A 19966-nucleotide genomic window follows, 5' to 3' on the forward strand; every position below is an offset into this window, starting at 1 on the left:
CTATCACAGAGCTGAGGGTTGGGAGAGACAGGCTTCTTTCCTTTCCAAATGAAAAGCTAAGAGTGAGAACTAATTTTTTTAGATTTTATGGTATTGGTCTCATTTCCTTGAAAAACTCCTGAAACCAATGTCATGTTTATTTAGCTTTTAATCAAGGAGTTAGGAAGTCCTCTTTTAATTAATGATGAGCCAATTCTAATGCAATTTAACAGCTAAAATTCTACCAAATGGTTGATTTAGATCTTCACTGAGCAAGCCTTCCTTACCCAAAGCTCTCATCACACTAGGTGATCTTTGGCATTATCAGTGCTAAAAGATAAGGGAGCATGGATTTGTGTGGTACATACAAAGTATGTAAATTACTCCTCTGCCCAAAAATCCCACATAAAGTTCCTTTTGTTTGACATTTATTTTGCCCTGGTTCATTTTGTAGAGTCCTCCTGGTCAAAATATAAGAACAGTTCTGCCTCCTAAGCTGGGAGGTAAGGATCAAATCCACGAGGAGAGGAACTCATAAGGCCTCTGCAGCACCTGAAATTATTTGTGCCTAAGAAAGACAGAGAAGTTTGAAAATGAAAACCCGCTGCATTTTGAGCTGCATAAAGAATGTACAGCAAAGTGTTGCCAGGTTTTGCTTTCCCGAGGAAAAGTGTTACAAGGCTAAAATGCCTAAAGGGTCTTTGCTCTCTCAGCTTAAACTTCCCAGTGAGTCTCTGCCCAGCCTCGCTGACCTTGGCCCTACAGGTCTGAGACCCAAGCACAGTTCATATAATGGTTTTGGTAAACCAGCCTGTCATTTCTCTATGGGCACAAAAAGCAGATAAAGCTGTGTCTGATCTAGATGCACAGTAGGTAGATACCAAGGCATTAAAATATATACATCATACATGTATATGTGCTGTATACTGGCTGTGTTTGTCCTCTCAACTCCATAACAGCCCACGGAAAGAGTTTTGCTTCAACAGACTGTAGTTTGGGTTCAAACCCTTAAAAAGGGCCATTAAAGTTATTTTTCTGTGATAGCTTACAGACCAGGACCTTAAACGACTCACCCCATCCCTGAAGGCTTCAGAGCATAAGCATTGCTCCCCAGACAGAGGTAAAATGGCTGGTATTGGGTTATTGGCAGGGCACTGCTGGCATGGCCTGCTTGGAGTTTAAAAGGACTGGAAAACAAATGTGGGAAAAGCCCAGCGGATGACCAACCTCAGGGTCCAGAGAGAGATGTTCCCATCCTTTGCTCGTGTCCTGACAGACTGCAATTGGTCCTACACACAGTTTCTGGTACTTCCTGGTGGAGAGAGGAACTGGGCTATGCACGAATCCCGGCCTGGATAAAGGGGGAATGCCACGTAGCTCCGTGTTATTTCCTGGAAGCCGACGAAAGGGGTCGATGCTGCGAACTGTCAGCACGTGCATATGAACGGCTGTCGGGTCCGGGGGGCTATTTTTTTTTTTTTAAATCATTCTCTGGTGGATTGTTGTTTTATTTTTTGCTAGGAAGAGCGTTGTCCATGAGGTCCGGCACTGACGATCACGAGTGAGTCGGAGAAGCGGGGGTTTGGCGGTGAAGGGAATGGTCCTGCTCTCGGGGTGCCCCTGGGTGCTACCTGACCTTCTGCAGCTCCTGTCGCAGCCAGGAGGGCAGGGGCTGCCCCAGCCTGTGCAGCAGCTTGGACAGCTCCACGTTGTGGTCTCTGTAGTAGCTCGACAGAAACGCTCGAGACTGGAGGAGGGTGGGGAAAAAAAAACAACACAGCAAGGGTTAAAGAAGGAAAGATTTCAGCACCTGCTCCTGCATCCCTGCACTGCTCCCAGAGAGGGGCTCTTACAGGGGGCAGCTCATCTCCTGCTCCTGATCTTTTAAAGTATCAAGCCAGTGGAAATATAACAAATAAATAAAATAAAAATAAATCAGTGTGTCTCTATTTTGGGAGGCAAACACAGACTCTGTATTGAAAGTTGTAAATCTCTGGGAAGCCCTTACCTCTTGGTCCATTGGTGGGTATTTCCGACCTTTGCTTTTTCCCAGGCACTTTGTTTTCCCTCCTTCCAGTAACTGGCACCAGAAGCCTTTCTGAGGGTCAAACCTATAGAGGATTATATATTTGAGAAGACCTCACCACAGAAGAATCTCTCAGCTACTAAGACATCAGTGTTAGCCCACAAATATCGCTGCACACTTCTCTCTAGATGAGTGAAATTCCGAGGACAGAGTGGGAAACAGCTTTGCTCTCTTGTGAAAACTCTGGGGATTCATTTTTTTCCTGCAAATTTGCCTTGGAAGTGGCTCAAGGCAGGGAGTTTTTTCACACTGTGATTTACCTACACTGAGTAGTTTTTTATTCTGCTTGTCAGCATACAGGGTACAAGTTTGAAGGGTTGATCTACAGGTCTCCTGAATGAATTACTGGTTGGGTGTTCAACCTCACCTGGGAAGTTGCTGTTCCCTATCACTAGATCCAAATACCATTTTCATTCCAAAGATGGCATTGAGCATAAACACTGTCTCAGCAGCCTTATCTGAAATGCACCATTTGATTGTGATGTCTGAAATCCAGAGATAGAGGAATTTTAGATTAAGGCTCTAAAGCACCCACTAAGGAATGAGCAGCACGTGGCGTTAAGTTTGGAATTCATTGCTGTGGGACTTGCAGCATTGCATAAAACACTGGAATGCTCTGCATTCCTGCTATTCAGCAGATGTTTGAAAAGCATGAAGTGTAATTGGCTGGCACACGGAGGTAATTAGTTACAGAGCACCTTCTTGCCCTGGCTCTGTCTGTGCCACACGGGCGCACCCACAATTTGCTGCTGTGCAGAACTGAACTAATTTCAGGAGAAGGGTGAACCTTCTTCATGGTTTTTTCTTTCCTAGCCTATTACTGCAGGCCTGACCTTTGTTTCCTAAATTGTCTCGGTAGCTGTATCAATTAAAAACAAATAAATCATTGATTAAATGGGTATATTGATGACAGATTCACTTCTGCTGTGGCCTTTCCCATCTGCTCGTTGCTGGTGAAGTGCTTTGCTGCCTTGCACTAATTTCCCAAGAGCAGCAGCAATACAGTGTGCTGGGTAGAAGGAAAACTGCAAAGCTATGCCCCAAACCGTATTTCTGCCCCAGAAGAAGCATATTGAACGTCACGAAGAGGATGTGCAAATTTGGGCAGGGGAAAAGAGGGCAAGACAGCTCAGGCTGAATTCAATCCGCCGTGTTCAGGTCTCACAAAGCTCTCGGGTCTTCTGTAAACATAATTGGGCACAGTGGAAGTATTTATTTAAAAATAGTGATAGCCCCGAGGCTAAGGTTACAAGGGAGCTTTTTAAGGCAGTCAGCAGAAACCTTCCCAGGCCTGGTTACCTTCTCTTCCTGCAGAGTAAGCCTGTGGGAGAGGCAGGATTTGGGGATGGGCGGGTGCAGAGGTGAGCAAGGCTGCCGCCAGGAGCTTCCTCTTAGCCTGACAAAACGTAGCAGCACTCCAAGAGAGATTTCCTTAAGCACACTCCCCTAATCCTGTATTTTCCTGCAGCCCTGCCTCTGTGTGCCCCCTGCTCTCCTTCCAGGGCTCTGGTAGCACCTCCCCTCTGCCTGGGTTGGTCTCACCCTCCTCTGAGACTTTCCCCTCATTACTCAGGGTGATGGACTTGTTGCTCACTGGTGTTGCAGGGCTGGGTCCTCGGGCTGCTTCCTGACAACTTTAAAGATGTGTGGTGTGCACTTGTTAGGCAGTAATGACTAGGAACAATCCTATGCAATCTTTTTCACTTTGACAAGTCCTGCCATAAAGCGACTCCAGGGTTTAACGCATTTTTCTCTTCCATCCCAAACCCGTGCGTGCTTCCGCGGCACATTTGCATTCTTGATGCCTCCAAACAGTGAGTGCATAATTTTATAGATCTGTTTACAATCCATTTTTTCCTGTCCAAACCAGCAGGAGAGGCCAAATTTTTTCCTGCTGTGTGACTCCACTGACTTTAATTTAGTTCCAGAAAGGAAGATCTATGTCTGTGGGTGTGTATTTTAAAAACCTAGCAGAAGGCACTGCAGATGTGCAGCAGCAGTTGTTCAAACATCAGTAGCTCGGCTCTGAACTCAAACTCCTCCTCTCTTTCATCCACTTCGGAAGCCAGTGACTTAAAAAATTACATTCTGAAATCCAAATTTTTTCCCTCTGGAGAAAGGTTTTGGCAGAGCAACTCTCTTCAGCGCTGAACTCTGTCTCTGTACCTGTGACATAAATAGCATTGAGCAGTTATTGTGAGTGGAGAGGAGCAGTGTGGGGCGGCTGGAAAGTCCAAAGGTCTGCTTTTCCCACCATGTTCCTCCTACCTGCCTGCAGGGAAGGCAAGTGGAGGCTTTTCTGCTCCCCACCCCACGTGCAGGCTCGTGCTCTCTGCTCACACAGTGACTTGGAGAGGCCTCCACTGCCATGCCAGGCTCCCCAGCCCATGGATGTCCCAGGCTGTGGTGAGACTCCGTGCTAAAGCTTCTTACAATTTTCTGCTGGACTAAGAGGGGAGAGGGAAATTCAGCACACTCCCACCCCTGCAGGAGTCTCAGCCACTCGTGAAAATGGGATCAGGGAATGAGAGCTTCTAAGCCAACCTCTGCCATTGGGCTCCTGTCTGAATGGGATAGAAACACGTAAGCTGAAACTTTCCACAGCTGACACTCCGTGGGCTTCAGCTCCTGCAGGCTGATGTAGGAAAACCCTAAGCTTTGCAAAATTATCATTGTCATAATGTGTTGGTTGTTTGTAACTCATGATCCAGGGATCTGAGTGGGAGGGGATGTACCCCCTGCTCCCGTGGGGCAGGTAAAAAGGGAGTAGACTCACGTTAGAGCTTCTGAGTAATTATAATGAGGAGAGACTCCAAGGAACTTCTGCACTTCGTCCATCACAGTGGCCGGGTCACTCCTCAGCTGCTGTCCATCAATAATGAGCAACTGCAGGGGTAAATGGGGCACTTTTTTAGAAACACATCACAAAATTATGGCATTGTTTCCCTCCTGTGACAACCTGAGTTTAAGTTAGCAGGTGACTTTGGACAGTGCTAATAACATTCATGTGGATGGACTTCTCTTTAGGTATGCTTTTTACTTTATTGGGTTGAATTTTTGTAAGTGGGCACCTTTGTAACTCTGTGTGTGTGCCCCTTGTTCAAATGCAAGGGTTAAATCTCCCAAGCCAAGCCCAAGTCTCAGAGAATTCTGAAAGAAAGAGATAAGGAAAGAATGTAAAATATTGTTGAGGCTGTGTCCGTGGAAGATCTGGCACGGAATATGAAAAACAACAAAAGGTCGTATATATGTATTGTAGAATTAAATGCTCAGAACAAGATAATTACATGTTCAAAAGTGATATTGTGGCAGTTTATTTCAAACTTCCCACCAGCCTATCAACCAGAAAGGCTTGCAAAATTGTTGGCAGTGGGCTGGGTTTTTTGGTTTTTAATTAAAGATTGCTGCGATGTAAAGGTGCATTGACCTCCATAAGCAAACAGTAAGACAATATACCCACAGACTGCTGGAATACCAAGCAGTAACGCTGATAACTATTCTGGGCAGGCTTGGTTTATATTTATTGTGAGGGCTTATTATGAATTATTAAGATTTTGAGTGCCCAGGCGGGATGAATGCACATTACTGAGTGCCCATTAGCAGGCACTGGGAGCGCACTCTGTGTGTGCACCTGATCAGGAAAGAGAGCATTTTGTCGTGTGTCTTGTAAAATTAATCACCATAACTGTGAAACACAAGTGGTTTGACAAGAAATGTGTCACCGTGCCCCTGAATGTTTAATAAGAGGGTGTAGTAGGCAGACATATGGACTGACATATGACCATGTCCGTGGATAAAGAGTGCCCATGTATGCATTTTGTGGTACTAAAATATGTTTGCCTTAGGTTATTTTATTGGTGTTATTATTTTAGCCATTTTCTTTAGGTCTCTGTGTTTAGGCAAATTTTTCACAGGAAAGATTACAAAGGACAGCACAATAAAATACCTGAAGGGAGATGAGGCAAAAGAAGGAATTTCTGCTGGAACCCCAAGAAAAGCCAATTCCATACCAGGATCAAAGATTTTTTTTTTAATGAAAGGGAGCGAGTGGGAAGCAGGGTGAAATTTCTGTTTGGGGAAAGCCCTGGCGTTTTCCAAATGAATTGACCAAAGCTGTTTCTTGGGAGCCAGCAGCCTTGGGAAGCTTGGCTGGTGCCGGAAGGGAACCCCAAGGGTGTTACCTGGGAGGCAGGGTAGTGGGACAGCCACCTCTCGATGTGCACAGCGTACCAGCCCGGGGTCAGGCACCTCTTCTGGAGAGCCCTGATCTCCGAGGGGGCCCGGGGGCCAGATGTGATCACTTCGTAAAAGTTGAATTTCAGGGCGGCGGGGTCCTCGTGGGAGCGCTGGTGCTGCCGGGAGATATTTGGGAACGCGTCACAAGGATGCTGAAGGTTAAGCCTTAAATCTTCCAAGAGCTGTGCTGGCAGCCGTCGGCTGCCCCTCAGTGCCGCTTGTGCCAGGTAGGAGTGGGGGGCTTCAAGGCAGCAGAACCCCCATTCAGTCAGGGGTTCCCCTGGGAGCCGAGGAGTCAAATCCTGCCCAAGCAGGCACGATTCCTTTGCTGCTTTGCACTGGCAGTTGTAAAGGTGCAAATGAGAGAGTAAAAGGGTGCAAATGAGAGAGTAAAAGGCTGCAAATGAGAGAGTAAAAGGCTGCAAATGAGATATTAAAAGGGTGCAAACTGCAGCCCCAGGTCGTGTTTTGTTCCTTGCAGGACTTTCTAACCACAGGAAATGGTGTATTTCATGCTTATATACCCACTGACTGCTGGAATGCCAAGCAGGATTACTGATAACTATTCTGAGCAGGCTTGTTTTATATTTGGTATATTCAGGCAACATTATTAATTTGTGTCTGTTCTGACATTGCTTTTAGTCTTTCCTGTATCTGTAGGCCTACAGCGTATTTCACATGGAGGCTCAAACATGTCTCTAAAAGGAGCTCTTTTAAAAAGCACAGATTTAGTTAGGGAAAGGTGTGGGCTCAGTAAAAGGCAAGAAGGAGCATCCTAGAGATTACACAGGAGAACAAAGGGCTTACTTTTGTTTCCAAAGGGAGAAGAAGCCAACCTCTCCAGACACAGCTCTTTTGAACTCCTTGGAAACTTTGGAAGGTGCTGTGTACATGTGTACACAGCCACCTATTGCTGAGCTCACAGCAGGGAGGGATGAGATCCTCAGCAGCAAGAGCTGGGACACTCTCCTTTTCCCTGTGTAGCTCCCTGGGTGAGGAGCCCAGCTTTCCCTCTGGGCTCTGTCAGGTGTGATGGAGATGAAGCTGTTTGTTCACTGCTGGTGGCAGCTCTGTGCCGGGCAGTTTCATCGTTTGTGACACCGGTGTCACAGGTGCCAACTGCCAGAGCTGGCACTCGGCACCCTCCTGCTTCCATGGGCTGCAGAGGCTTGGCAAGAAATCCCTCTCCTTGCTCAAGGACACGAATCCCCACCAATGCTGGGCCGTCATCCCCCTCCACCCACCTCCCCGTACCTGGTACCAGGAATACGCCCGGTCGGACGGGTCGATGAGGATGGTGATGATCTTGGCCTTGGGGATGAGGGAAGCAGCTCTCCTGGGAGCTTCCTCAGAGTGGAAATAGTTGGCACTTTTCTCGAAGAGGAGGTCGGTGGTCACGTTGGAAGGAGTGGGGAAGAAACCCATGTACCTGGGAGGGGAAGAGGCTTGTTAGAATCAGCAGCAGCACAGAAGGGCCGTGTCCCTGCGCTTCCCATTTTGTGGCAGGTGAAAGGGTAGATTTTCAGACAGAATCCTGCAGAAGCAAAATTGAATTTCTCAGCTGACTCCAGGCTGGAATAAAGGGAATGCATCTTGGCTTTTAGGTGGTGCTGGTAATAGCTAAAGCCACCCCGAAGTCAGGTAATTAGGTCCTTCCTTTGATGGATGGGATTTTTGCTAATAAGTCCGGTGTCAAAGGGATATCTTTCACCAGTCTGGAGTGAGTTCAGTTTTAGCTGCAGGATAAAAAAAATGGGAAAAGCTTCAAAATGTCAACCATTTAATTTTAACATTGCTGAAGTACTTCATTTTGGAGCTGACAAATCTTTGCTTTTGGACGCTTTGGGAATGCGAGATTTGAATTTTGGCTTTGAATTCCGTTTAGGATTGATTGGATGGATTCTCATGGAGAGATGAATCAAACCTTACTTCATGAAAAGCCACTTTTGAAGGAAAAGGCTGTAACTCAGTGCAGATACAGAGATGCTGTTCAGCATGAAGGCAGAAATCATGCCTGAGCTGGCTCTTGGATGAAAAATCTTGGTGTGAAAAATCAGGAAATTGTTCCTGCAGTATCTAAACAAAATTAAGGACTTGATTAAATGTCCCATCATAACCAATTAGACTCTCCCTCTGTCTGATAATGCCAAGCATAACAAATTCATCCAGTAATTATGGTGGTGTCATACGTGCTTCTGGAATTGTTCCATTGTCATTTTCCATGTATTAATAATGAATTTGTTCTTCTCCTTACCAGTCAATTCCCTTGTGGTAGTTGTTGCCGTTGAAGAACTGAACTTCCTCAAAAGTTTTTGGGCTGGGGAGGTTACTGATAATGGAAGGATGCATCAGAAGGAATAAATAAAGGGCTGTTGTTCCTAAGGTAACAAAAAGGGATGCCATTAGAAATAGGAGAAAAAAACACCTTTGACTTTATTCATTCCAGAAAGTTTCTAAAAGCTCTGACTGTGGGATGACGCCCTTGGGGCTCCCAGAACTGCACTTTTGTCCTCGGTGTGTTTTTCCTGGGAGTCTGTTCTGAGGAATGAATTACCTGTCTCAGGGCTATCCATCCTGTGTGCAATAAGTACACTTTAAAATCCCAGGAATGGGGTTTTTTTATGGTGAACGAAGCAATTTTACTGCACAGACAGTTGTCCCTTTCTGCTGGCAGTGAAGGAGTAACTACAGAACTCCAGAGGGATCTGAAGTGCACCATCTCCATGGCAGGGAGTTGTCTTCTGTTTACAGGACACAAACACACAGGTACAAAACTTGGGTTACAAATTTATGGCTTCTTACCTGTTTTCTGGGGTCCTATCACCAGGAATTTGGGCAGGTGGTCGCAGGTTTTGTCTCTGGACCAAATGTCCCTGTGCCGTTTGTCGTCACACGGGTTCTGAGGGAGGAAAGGGGTTTGGGTTCATCGCACCACCCTACATTTTTGCATGAACAATCTTTGCAGGATCTAAATGCACAGCATTAGCTACACTGAGGAGTAAAACCCCGCAGCGTGTGTCTAATGGTTTTGCATGACCGAGGATTAATTTTGGTCATTAGGAGAAAAGAGAAGGAAAAGAAGGGGAAAAAAACAAAGATTAAAACATTGATTTAATCAAGTTTTTTTAAACATTGATTTAATCAAGTTTCCATTTGAGGTTAAAAAGGAAACCTCTGAAGGCATTACTTTCTGAGGTGTCAAAGTGGTTTTGATTGACATGAGGATGCAAAAAGGCAGCATGAAATAGAAATGTGGGATATTATTCATCCCCTTATCTTTCTACTACCTGTGAAGGCAAAATAAAACCCGGCGAACGAAAGACCCCTTTTTACCTGAAGAAATTGTCATTCCAAGAGGCGGATTGCGATTGGAGGAGGGAGAGGATGTGGCATTACCTGCCAGAGAGGGTCTGTCTGCTCTGGGAAGAGCTGGAAGTACTTGTGGGCCAGCTGGAGCGGGGGCAGCGTCTGCAGGTTGAGGTTGGTGGAGCTCTTGACGAAGCTGGCCAGGTTGGCAAAGGTGTAGAGGCCCAGGCGGTCGTTGCCGTAGTTGGACAGGTGGGTCATGAAGATGCTGATCTGGGGGGGCAAGAGGGGGGGGGTTCCAGTCACGGGACTCCTGGCAGCTTTGCCAGACCCTCTCCCCCCCACCCGAACCCGAAAGAAGAGAGTGGAAAAGTTAAACTGGTCACGCTTCTTCTCCTCCTCTTTCTTCCTCTGTTCCTCGCCCCTGGGCAGGTGAGGTGGTGCCATATGGGACCCCTCTGCTCCTTGGATGTGCAGCCAAAGCTTCATTTCAGGGCTGAGGTGGTTAAACTCTGGCTTGCAGGGCCTGGTTTACCTGTAGGCTGCCATTATTTAGGTTTATGAAGGTGCCATAAACTGGGTGCTGTTACTTGGCTGTTTTTCTCAGCACGTCAGCCTGGGATAGGATGGAATGGCAGTGGAATCTGCAGATTCCAGCTGCAGGCAGGGGTGGGGGGATGAGCCAAGAGTATTTAAGGGTCTGAGGACAGCTGATTCACAGGTAAATGGTTTGATTTGCAGAGAGAGCCCTGCTTTGGATGATTAGGAATGGGAAGTGTGAGCTTATAAAGTGATGTGCAGGCAGAAGGGAAAAGACTGCAGGGGAGCACGTGCCCCTTCCTATTTGGAAAGCTGCAGCAGGAGACACGTCCAGGTCAGTGAGTTGTGGTTTCTTTTCCTCTCTAATGTCCTGGGGGGAGCTGGATGTAGTTTGAGGCAATCCTTGGGATGCCCAAGTGTGTGCTGTCCTTGCTGAGGGTAGTTTATGGCTGGAAACCAGGTGGGCTGTCCTGGCACCCTGGTCCTTGAGTTAGAGCTCTGGAAACACGTGTCTCAGCTTCCCAGCAGCCAAATTGGTAGGAAGTGCTGAGTCTCAAAATTTGGGACCTTCATGCCTAAAATGTCTGCAAAATGCCCAGGTGTGTCTCAGGAAGGTTGTTACCACTGATCCACCTGGAGATGAAATTTTCCCTTTGTTTTTTTTTTTGCGGTCCCAAGCTTGTCCAGAGCACACTGTGCTCTCCTGACTTTCATAATCCCTGTGGGATAAAAAGCCACAAGCTTCCCACTCTCCCCATCTCGCTCTGCCAACGTGGTGCTTCTCTAAATGACAGTCCACAAGGTTTAAAAACACGTCCATTAGTTTGTTAAATTATTAACAAGGCTTTTAGTACTTCTATAAGGTGGAGACAGATGGAGCTTAGGAGAGTGTCCCTCATGGCCCCTCTGCAGTGGGTTTGCAGTGTGCACACTCTATCCCACTGAAAGTAATTTATCCCTCACTTTTATTCTGTTCTGAGCCTCTGTTGAGCCAAGGTTGGCAACTGTGCAAGTTCTTTTTGCTGTTGGCTTGACTTGGTGGATTCCAGAGCCAGTGCATTTTATGACCAAAAGTATTTGACACGGAGCGAACATGAAAAATTACCCTAAACTTGGTGTGTGTTTCTATGTAGTACCCCAGAAACTTATAGGGAAGGTAATGAATCACCTTCTTCTCCCCCAAAAAACCCAACACAAACTTATCCTTCCTGGTTTAGAGTTCAGCCCCTCAAAACGTGACAAGTGCTTCCTGCAAACCAAGTGATGAAAACACTTGTAGGAAATGTTAATGGGGGATATAATCCTGTCTCTGAAGTGGTTTTTGATGAGTGCTCACAGGTCTGCCAATGACATTTAATATTATTGCAGCAAATGAAGATCTGTGAGTAAATCTGTGTGCTCCTTGTGCTTGAAAATGGAAGAGACTTTCTTTCGGTGTTAAAGGTTCTTGTAGGAAATGGGTATTAGCTTATTTCAGGAGTTTCACTGGGCTGCAAACCCATTTAAAAGATCCAATTGATCGGTTTTTATGGAGTCAAAAGATCTTGGACATCTCTCCTGACTTCTTTTGCCCCGTTGATCTTTTTTGAAGTGAGAAACCCCCAGATCTGATGCATTATTCATGGGATAAAACCACGTCTAATTCTTTGCTATCTACCTCCAAATCACTTGAGACAAAGCAGGGGGGTTTTTACTGTTCATGTTTACAGCATGGATGGGCACTAAAGTCTGCTTCCATGCACATGCATCAATCCATGGAAAATGCAACAGTCTGGGGCTGGTGCTGGGGATTACATGGATCTGAATGGAGACCTGTGGCCCTCAGACCATGGAAATTCGGATTTTTACTGTTGTAATGAGCTTTTCCCTCCTGTTTTCTGCTGCCTGCTCTGCACTGACTTTTCAGAGGTGCCCTCAGTGGTCTGCAGTAGCTGTGTTCTCAAGAAAGAGGTGAGAGGAGAACAGAGGTCCTAAATCTCTGAGAGCGCCTATGAAGTTAATGTGCCATTCTGGCTGCTAAATCATATTATTTCCACTAGGCTGAGTGGGCAGAGGGAAAGAAAAGTATTTTACACAGCCTTCACTTGACAGACCCCAACAGAAACCACATTCTGCACTGGGCTGTTTACCAGCTCCTCTGCTCCTAAACCATAATATTTGGTGAGTGACTGATTGACAAACCTGAACTGGTCACACCTATGACATGAGATTAATTTAAAAACAATGGCAGCACCACCACACTATTTCACTCGCTGGTTCTTGTTTCCAGGGCTCTTTAAAGTCAGTTCTATCCAGAAATTATGCATCTATAGTGTATTCTCTACCTGTAATGTTTGCATATGCATGTTAGTGTTATATATAAAATGAAATGTAGATTAGGTAGCAGAGAAAAACAAAGGGCTTGTTTCAAACTTATTGGACTATAAACCAATATTGGAGTGCCCTGAAACTGCCTTCTGTGCTCACACTTGATGCACAGCTATTAATGCAGAGTGTAGAGGTTTGTTTCCTCCTGTAATTGCCAAACTTTAAGTATAGTCTTAGCAAAAAGCACTTAGTTTTGGACAAAGATTATCCACCTGCCTTTGGAGGGCACTAGGATGTTAGTCTACTTTGAGACTGGAAAATATGTTTGGTTTTTTTGGGAGGTTCACCCTGGAGAACTGGCAACTGCTGTAGGTCCTGGAGTGGGGACAGAGCTTTAAAGAGGAGTTTGCAAGAAGTGTTGAACTCAGTGGGGTTTTCAAACTAACCCACCCCTGTTAGTGCTCCAGCTTCCAGCTGAAATGGCCCCCAGTCTCAAGGATGGCAGTCCCACATGGGGAATAAAACATTGGCTGATTTCTTGATGTTGAAGCTTGAAACTCTTCTTATCGATCAAGCACTTGCCATGAAAAAATCAACAACAAAACTTATGTGTAAATGTGCTCCACCTCATTCTCTCAGCCATTCCACAATTAAATAGGATCAGTGTTCCCTTTTAGATCCTTTCCTCCTGCTCATCGTTTGGCCCTGACCCATTACTGGACAGCCCAGGAGCCAGAGATAGGGCTCATGTGGGAATCCTGCTCCTCTAAGAGGAATTTGTTGCTCACTGTCTTTAAGAACATTTTCCCTTGCTTTTGCACCTCTTCAGTAAGATTTGCAAGGGAGGGAGGGATCAATGCATGCAAAACAAACCAGGGGTACAGCTCACAACAGAGACATGCTGGGAAATCCATGGAAGCGCATTTCCTGTTCAGCTCCTCTCCTGCGGGCATATTTCCCAGAAAAATGACTTTTGCTGTTCCACCTTTTTCTGTTGTGCTCTGAAAATGCTGCCTGGCTGCTCCAAGAGCAAACTTTCCTAACGAGATCTTGCTGTTGTACATCTGGATGTGTGATGGGATGTCACAGCTGAGGAATGCCCCACTGTCAAGTGTTCCCTTGCTAACCCGGAGCAGCTCCGGGTGTGCCTCCTTCCCTTTGGAGTTTTCCATATATTTCCCAGCCTGAGCAGCCTCCCGTTGTGGGTTACAGGCTTTGTACCTTGTGAGCCAGAGCCCCGTTCCCGGGGATGAATCCCGGGACGCTCAGGTCCTTAACGCGGCTGTTTGTGCGGCAGCGCCCGGAGGAACCGGGGAGAGGGAGAGTTTTGTGTTGACAAAGCACTAATTTGAATAATGACAAATCGCGTCTCTGGAACTCAGCGCTATTCATATTCATGACCCTTCTGCCGCTGAAGCGAAATCATTTATACGCCTGAAAATCACCGCCTGGGTTTTTTTTTTTAACTTTTACTCTATTTCCTCTCTGCACATCTTTTTACATTTGAACTGTCTTGACGGGATAATCAAATATTTTCCAAACATGACATCTCTAAAGAAAGCAACAAAGGCAGGGTTTGGAAAGAAACATTTTTGCCTTTGATTGAAGGGGAAACAAAAAGCAGTTGAATGATGTTTTATTTCTCGTGCCTATATTCATTACTGGGTCTGTTTTCCAGCCCAAGTGTTCCCAGGGATGGGAGGGGAAGCTGCTGTCCATCAGTGGTGGGACGTGGCCTTGGGACAGCTATACAAAAGAGCATCTATGTTGTTTTAAAATTCCCTATTCAAAGAGCAAAATCGTTTCTCATTTACCCGGGAACGCTTTCTACTTTTCCATTATTTAGTTGCTACAATTTAAATGAATTCTTTATTATTGACAGAAAAATACCGTGCGTTGTTCCTTTCCCTGTGAGAATAAAGCTGCTAGGTTTGCTTTTTTATTTTTATTTTCTAATATTTATCCAAGTTTTGCTTCTGAAATAAAGGCCAAATCATGACCACATTCCAACACAGCAGCTGTTTCCCAGGTTATACACATTTTTGACACCATGGATGTGCAGGGTCCAAGATGAAAGAAACTAGTTAAGAAGTTCCAATCCATCAGTTCCATCTATTAGTTATATATATTTTTTTTAAAAAAGCCTGCAATTAAATAAAATGGCTTTCTTTTTTTTTACTATGAGGGCATGTGAAATTCATGATATAGGAATTTGTTTTCTTGCCATCTATGTTTTCTCATTGAAAAGACTTCCTTAGACTATAAACTCCCTCAGAAAAAAATAAATCTATTCAGTTCAGACTCAAGAATAAACCCAAGTTCAAATTAAAGAAGTAGAGCAGATTAAACTGTTTTTGGGTACAATTGGCTTAAGTCACACCCAACATGAAGCAGGGCTATAGAGGAAAGGGGACATCCAGGCAAAAAAAAAAAAGGTCAAAATGATTTTTAGTTTGGATAAGACATTTCTCTTTAATGTGGTCAAACAAGGTCTGGCTCTAACTGTGCTTGGGATGATGGGATGGATTGTGTCTGTTATCCTTGACATGGCCCTTCATAGTCTACAGGCAGAGGAAGGAAAAGTCTCTCAGATCATCCTTTTGGCATTCTTATAAATGCTAAGGAAGAGTTTGCACCAGGATATTCACTTTAGAACTGCAAGGAAATGCCAGGCAGGTTGATATAGATTGGAGATGCAGGACATTTATCACTTGTTTTTATAACTGTTCTCCTGTCATGTTGCTATTCCAGCAGTTTTCTGAAGAGCTGGTGGCTCCGTGTTATGGAGTGTTCATAAATGATGATTAATTAATCCATTTTGGTGGCCTACCCTGAGCAAACAAACCTCAGAGTTAATTTAATTCTCCACTCTTGGTTTCAGAGGAAAAAAAAACAAACCCAAAACCCAGCATTTTCAGTTCACTAGAGGATATAATATTCTCCAATCAGCCACTTCCCAATTAATTTTGACTGGCGAACACAGCGAGGAGATTTCGCTCTTGTCCATTTGCTTCTATTAAGGATTTATTTTCAATAATCAGGGAATTCTGAGTCAGCTGGTTTTTACCTTAAAGGCTTGCTCCTGACACTTTAATAAATTCGTGGGTGGTGTGGGCTTGAAGGTAACAGATTCCCTCCCTCTCTCTTTGCCCAGTAACCCCCTTGCTGGATGCAGTTTTTTGTTGCTGTTTCTGCCATCGCCCAACTTGCTGGGGAGTAATTCTGCTAAAAAACGTGTGGTGTGGAGCATCAGCCTGCACAAAGCAGGGAAATGTCATGAAAGAAGGAAAGAGGGGATGTGTTATCCTTCAGATATTTTCTTCATGCTCCGAGTTTCGAGCTAATTAGTTTCTAAATCTGCTCCTGGAGGCTCGAGTTTCCGCGGGATAATATTTTTCCTCTGCCAGCTCTGTGCAGCTGGGGTGGCCATGTGGGATGAGGGGGGAAAAATAATGATTTACAAGGGGGAGAAAAAAAGAAAGAGTCAAAAGCCTGAGGAAGGTTGGAGTTGGTTCGGTGTGTTTGTGACCACAAAGATAAATTCTGATGAACTCGCTAACAAAACTCCCTTTTAATTTGGTAGATTGAACATTTCCCTCTTGTCAGGTTGGAGAGGGACACATCTGTCCCTGTAGGCAATACCTTGCTAATTGCAGCTCAAGAAATATTGACTTTTTTTAGTGGGGAGGTTGCTTCCTTTTTTTTTTTTTTCCTGTCTCCAAATTATGCTGAGATGCTCAATTCACAGGGCCCTTAGTAGAGCTGCATTATGAATTACTTTTGGATTGCAGCACATTTCCTCCAAAGCCCAAGGTTATTTTTTATTCTTTCTGCAGCTCTGCTCAGAGAAACAAAGCAAATAAGAAGAAAAATATTATTAACACTCAAGATGTTTCATAATAACACTCCCAAATCTCTTGTGGAAGGTATAAATTAACCCCTCCCTGCATTTACTTTTAATATGCTGAAGCAATAACGTGTGTGATTCTCATCTGTTTCTGTGATGAGGGAGAGCAGGAAACAAGAAGAAAATCTTCCAAGTATGGCCCATGTGGGGCATGGAGAACCCAGCTCCGACGGGCTGGGAACGAGCAATAACCCTTTAGTTACGGTGAGAGTTTAAAAATGTAAATGCATTTAAGTGGCCTTCAAAATTAAAAGCATCCCATGCCACTTCCAGGGGAGTTGGAATAATAATAATGTACATTATTATGGGCTGCCTGTAGCTTCTGCTGAGCGGAGTTCAAAGTTACCTTTCAATCACGAGCCCGGTTTCGCTCTCGCCAGCCAAATTCCAGCAAAAGGAGCTAATCTTCCTGAAATTCATCTGCCACACTTCACCTCCAGCTAAAGCTTCTTAGGGAGGTTTGATTGAAGGGGGAAGAGGAGTCTGAAGAAGTGTTTAACTTTTCCCTCTTCCTGCTGCTTTCCTGTTTTTATGAACTTTAGGAATGGGCTGAGCTCTCGATGTGTTTTGTTGGCTTTGTGGACAGTGTTGTGCAGGGTGTGCCCGACTTTAGATCCTCTGTGGTGAGGCAGGAGAGATTTATATATATATATATATATATATATAAAAATAAAATGCAGCAATGGCCTGTGCACATTGTCATGGTGGAATTATGGAAAGGAGACAGTGGGAGATGGAATAAAAACAGACCGTGTTTGACAGAGGTGCCTTTCATGCTGTCACTTGCTGGCTTAATAAAAAGCTCTCCGGATTAAAGAGGTGGGTTTTTTAGGAGAAATGACTCTCTGGCTGTTGTTTGTAGGGGCAATAATATTTAGGGCTGTATTTATTAGCTTATCTTGGCTGTTAAATGTTTATGGCTGTTGTTTATGGCCTATGGAGCAGGGGAGTAAAGGAGACGAGCCAGCAGACAGATAGTGGGAGACCCTGTGGCTGCTGGAGAGGTGATAAATGGAACAATTTGTAAAAGCACCCTTTAAATATGTCAGGGCTTTCCCCAGGAGACTGAATGAAGGGCAACAGTCAGGGAACATGGGCTGAACCCACTCAGTTTTGAGCCTGACATGTGGAGGTGGAAAATCCCCCTTAAAACTTCAACTCCGATGGAGATTTTTTTTTGCTTTTTGCTGCTGAAAGTATTTCAGTTTGGGAATTGTATGTTACCAGAGGGTTGATTTTAGTGCTGCTTAGCTTGTCTTTCTCTATGGAGTGTGTCAAAACCAGAATTGCATGGAAAGTTGATGGGAATGTATTGAAACAGAAAGGGGAGGCCGAGAAAAGGAACGTGGTACAGAACTGCTGAAGTGAGCAGAGAGGAAGGGGGCTTTGGATATATTCTGTGGGAAGAAAAAGTCATTCTAAAGGACAACTAAGCTAAGTAAATAATGAGAAGTAGAATTTAAAAAAAAAAAAGCTGAAAATGAATGTAATGCCATAAAAAAAAAATTTTAATTATAGTTAGATTAGGCACAAAACCAGTTTTTACACTTTGGCTGACTGAAGTTGTTTAGATGTCATATTTTCCCTTCCCTTCTTTCTACTGATTGTGGTGGTTTTGCTGCTCTGTTTTCACTGCTCATGTGGAAGTGCTGATGCTACAACTTTTGGGAGGTCTGTCCTAATTAAGCTGTAGTGAGTAACTGGGTTTTGATGTTTGTCAGACCACATAGTAAATAACATCAGAGATGATAAAACTTATCACTGATTAAACATCCAGCTTTGGTCTGGCAAGGGAGATAGATAAAAACATTTCAGCTGAACGTTCCATTGTTTGTGAAGGAAAACCCCAAGAAGGCAATAATATCTCATCTTCTACCCCAAACTGCACCTGTATTTCTTATTTGTGCATCCAACTGAAGCTTGTTATTGTTCTAAGCCTCCAAATGAGGGAGACCCTTCGGAGGGGGGCTGGATTGATACCTTTTGGAAGAGTTTCGCTATTTGGGTTTATTTCAAGCCCAGTCTGCTCACTGAGACTTTCCCACTACCTTTAATGAGCTTTACTTTGAAGTGTTTATGCAAAGAATAAGTCCCCCCCAAACTGCAGACTCCCTGCCTTAGCTGGAGCCTGGAAAGGTCTGGCTGGGATTCCTGTCACCCTCATTAAAGCTCAAAGGGATGTTGGTTTGATTTCTGTCGGTCTGCCTGCTACTAAATCATCTCTGCCAGACGTGACTCATCTTCAGGATTCATAAATTAGAAAGTGAAAATATCTCTCTGAGCCACAGAGTGCTCAGTAGCAGCCATTTTTTAAAAAGAATCCCGTCGGAAGATCCCCTTGACAGTCTCTGTGCAAAGTCTTTGTTCCAATGCAGTGTCACTTGGGCACTTTCTAATTTAACCAACTGCAGGGAAGTGCAAACATTTTTGGTATTTGAGCTTAATATTTGTTTGTGATACATTTGCTGCAATTGCTAATTACGGCCCGAGGAAGGGACAGGGTTCCTGTAAACCCCTCTTGAAAAAAATGTTTCCTCTCAGCCAAAGGAGGTGGTGTGCTGATTTTAATCAAGGCACTGGGATTCTTCCTAAAGTTTGAAACAGTCTGAGAAAGTCTGTCTTGAACTGTTTGTGGGAGAGACATGTAATAATTCTATTTACTGGGGTGTAAATGATGGCTTTTCACTTCTGGAAGCCCAGTCTGTAAATAATGTGGACCTGAACTGAACTACAATCAGGTGTACTCTTATTCTCCCTGACTAGTGAATATATTTGGTGCTGGTTATCCAAGCTGATATCCAAACACCAAGGAAGCTTATTAATGAAGGGAGGTGTGTGAAAAGCTTCCAGGATATAAGATGGGAAAATGTCCTGCTGCCATTCCAGTGTGTGCTGCTCCCAAGTTATTGGGACATAGATTGGCTGAGGAATTTGGGCTGTTGTAAGCAGCACTCATGGAGTGAAAACCAGGCTGAGAGAACTGCAAGGAATGGAGAGATAGGAGAAAGAGCAGGGATGTATTTTATTCTCAAATTAGGTGTCACGTGGGTGGTACAGACAAATTCCTGATAGAAATGTCCCATTTCTTTAAGCCCACTGAATCTGGCTCGGATGCCAACTTAGCTCCCCAGCCAAAATTTTCACCCCCAAGCATCTAATTATATAATACCAAAAAAAAAATCAAAAAAAAAATCTATATTTAGGTGTCTAAATAAAAGTGACCTGAATTTGAGAGTCAGCTCCACCTGAAGTTTCTTTAGCTCTGCAGAGGAGTCAATGAGTGCTGCAATTTAAACCCACTGAAAATGAGGCCACCTGGCAAGACAAGGGACATTTATCTTGTGACTAGCGCAGCTTCTTTGGGTGGAGCAGGACCAAGGGAGGACAAAATAACTGATATATGGCTTTTTTGTTTTGTTGTCCTTGCTCCTTGCACCTTTAGGCTGCTGTCTTAAATGGCATCAGAGTTTTTAGCTGCTCAAAACCTGTTTTTAAGAGCCGGTGGTGGAGGAATGATATGAGGCCTGAGCCCTGGGGTTTCCACCGAGCTGTATCAGGAGTGCCTGGGGAGCCAGGCTTGTGGAAGAAAGGAAAAGAGGAATAAG

At 44.6% G+C, this 19966-nt stretch overlaps 1 protein-coding gene across 2 annotated transcripts in view; it reads right to left on the reverse strand.

Annotated features, from left to right (window-relative positions):
- Positions 1-1461: 1461 nt before the first annotated feature.
- Positions 1462-19966, reverse strand: part of LOC113970685 (bifunctional heparan sulfate N-deacetylase/N-sulfotransferase 4) — a 104758-nt gene continuing 86253 nt past the window's right edge. For both annotated transcript variants that reach the window (XM_027689832.1, XM_027689831.1), the window contains 8 exons: positions 9698-9880; positions 9104-9200; positions 8556-8679; positions 7556-7730; positions 6247-6417; positions 4842-4951; positions 1988-2090; positions 1462-1726 (listed from right to left, as the gene is read on the reverse strand). In XM_027689832.1, coding sequence (XP_027545633.1) covers positions 1607-1726; positions 1988-2090; positions 4842-4951; positions 6247-6417; positions 7556-7730; positions 8556-8679; positions 9104-9200; positions 9698-9880 — 1083 coding nt within the window. In that variant the 3' untranslated portion in view covers positions 1462-1606. The remainder of the gene's footprint in view (positions 1727-1987; positions 2091-4841; positions 4952-6246; positions 6418-7555; positions 7731-8555; positions 8680-9103; positions 9201-9697; positions 9881-19966) is intronic.

The sequence above is a fragment of the Neopelma chrysocephalum genome, unplaced genomic scaffold, assembly GCF_003984885.1.
Source record: "Neopelma chrysocephalum unplaced genomic scaffold, ASM398488v2 Primary Assembly neopelma1_78, whole genome shotgun sequence".
NCBI classification, from domain to species: domain Eukaryota; kingdom Metazoa; phylum Chordata; class Aves; order Passeriformes; family Pipridae; genus Neopelma; species Neopelma chrysocephalum.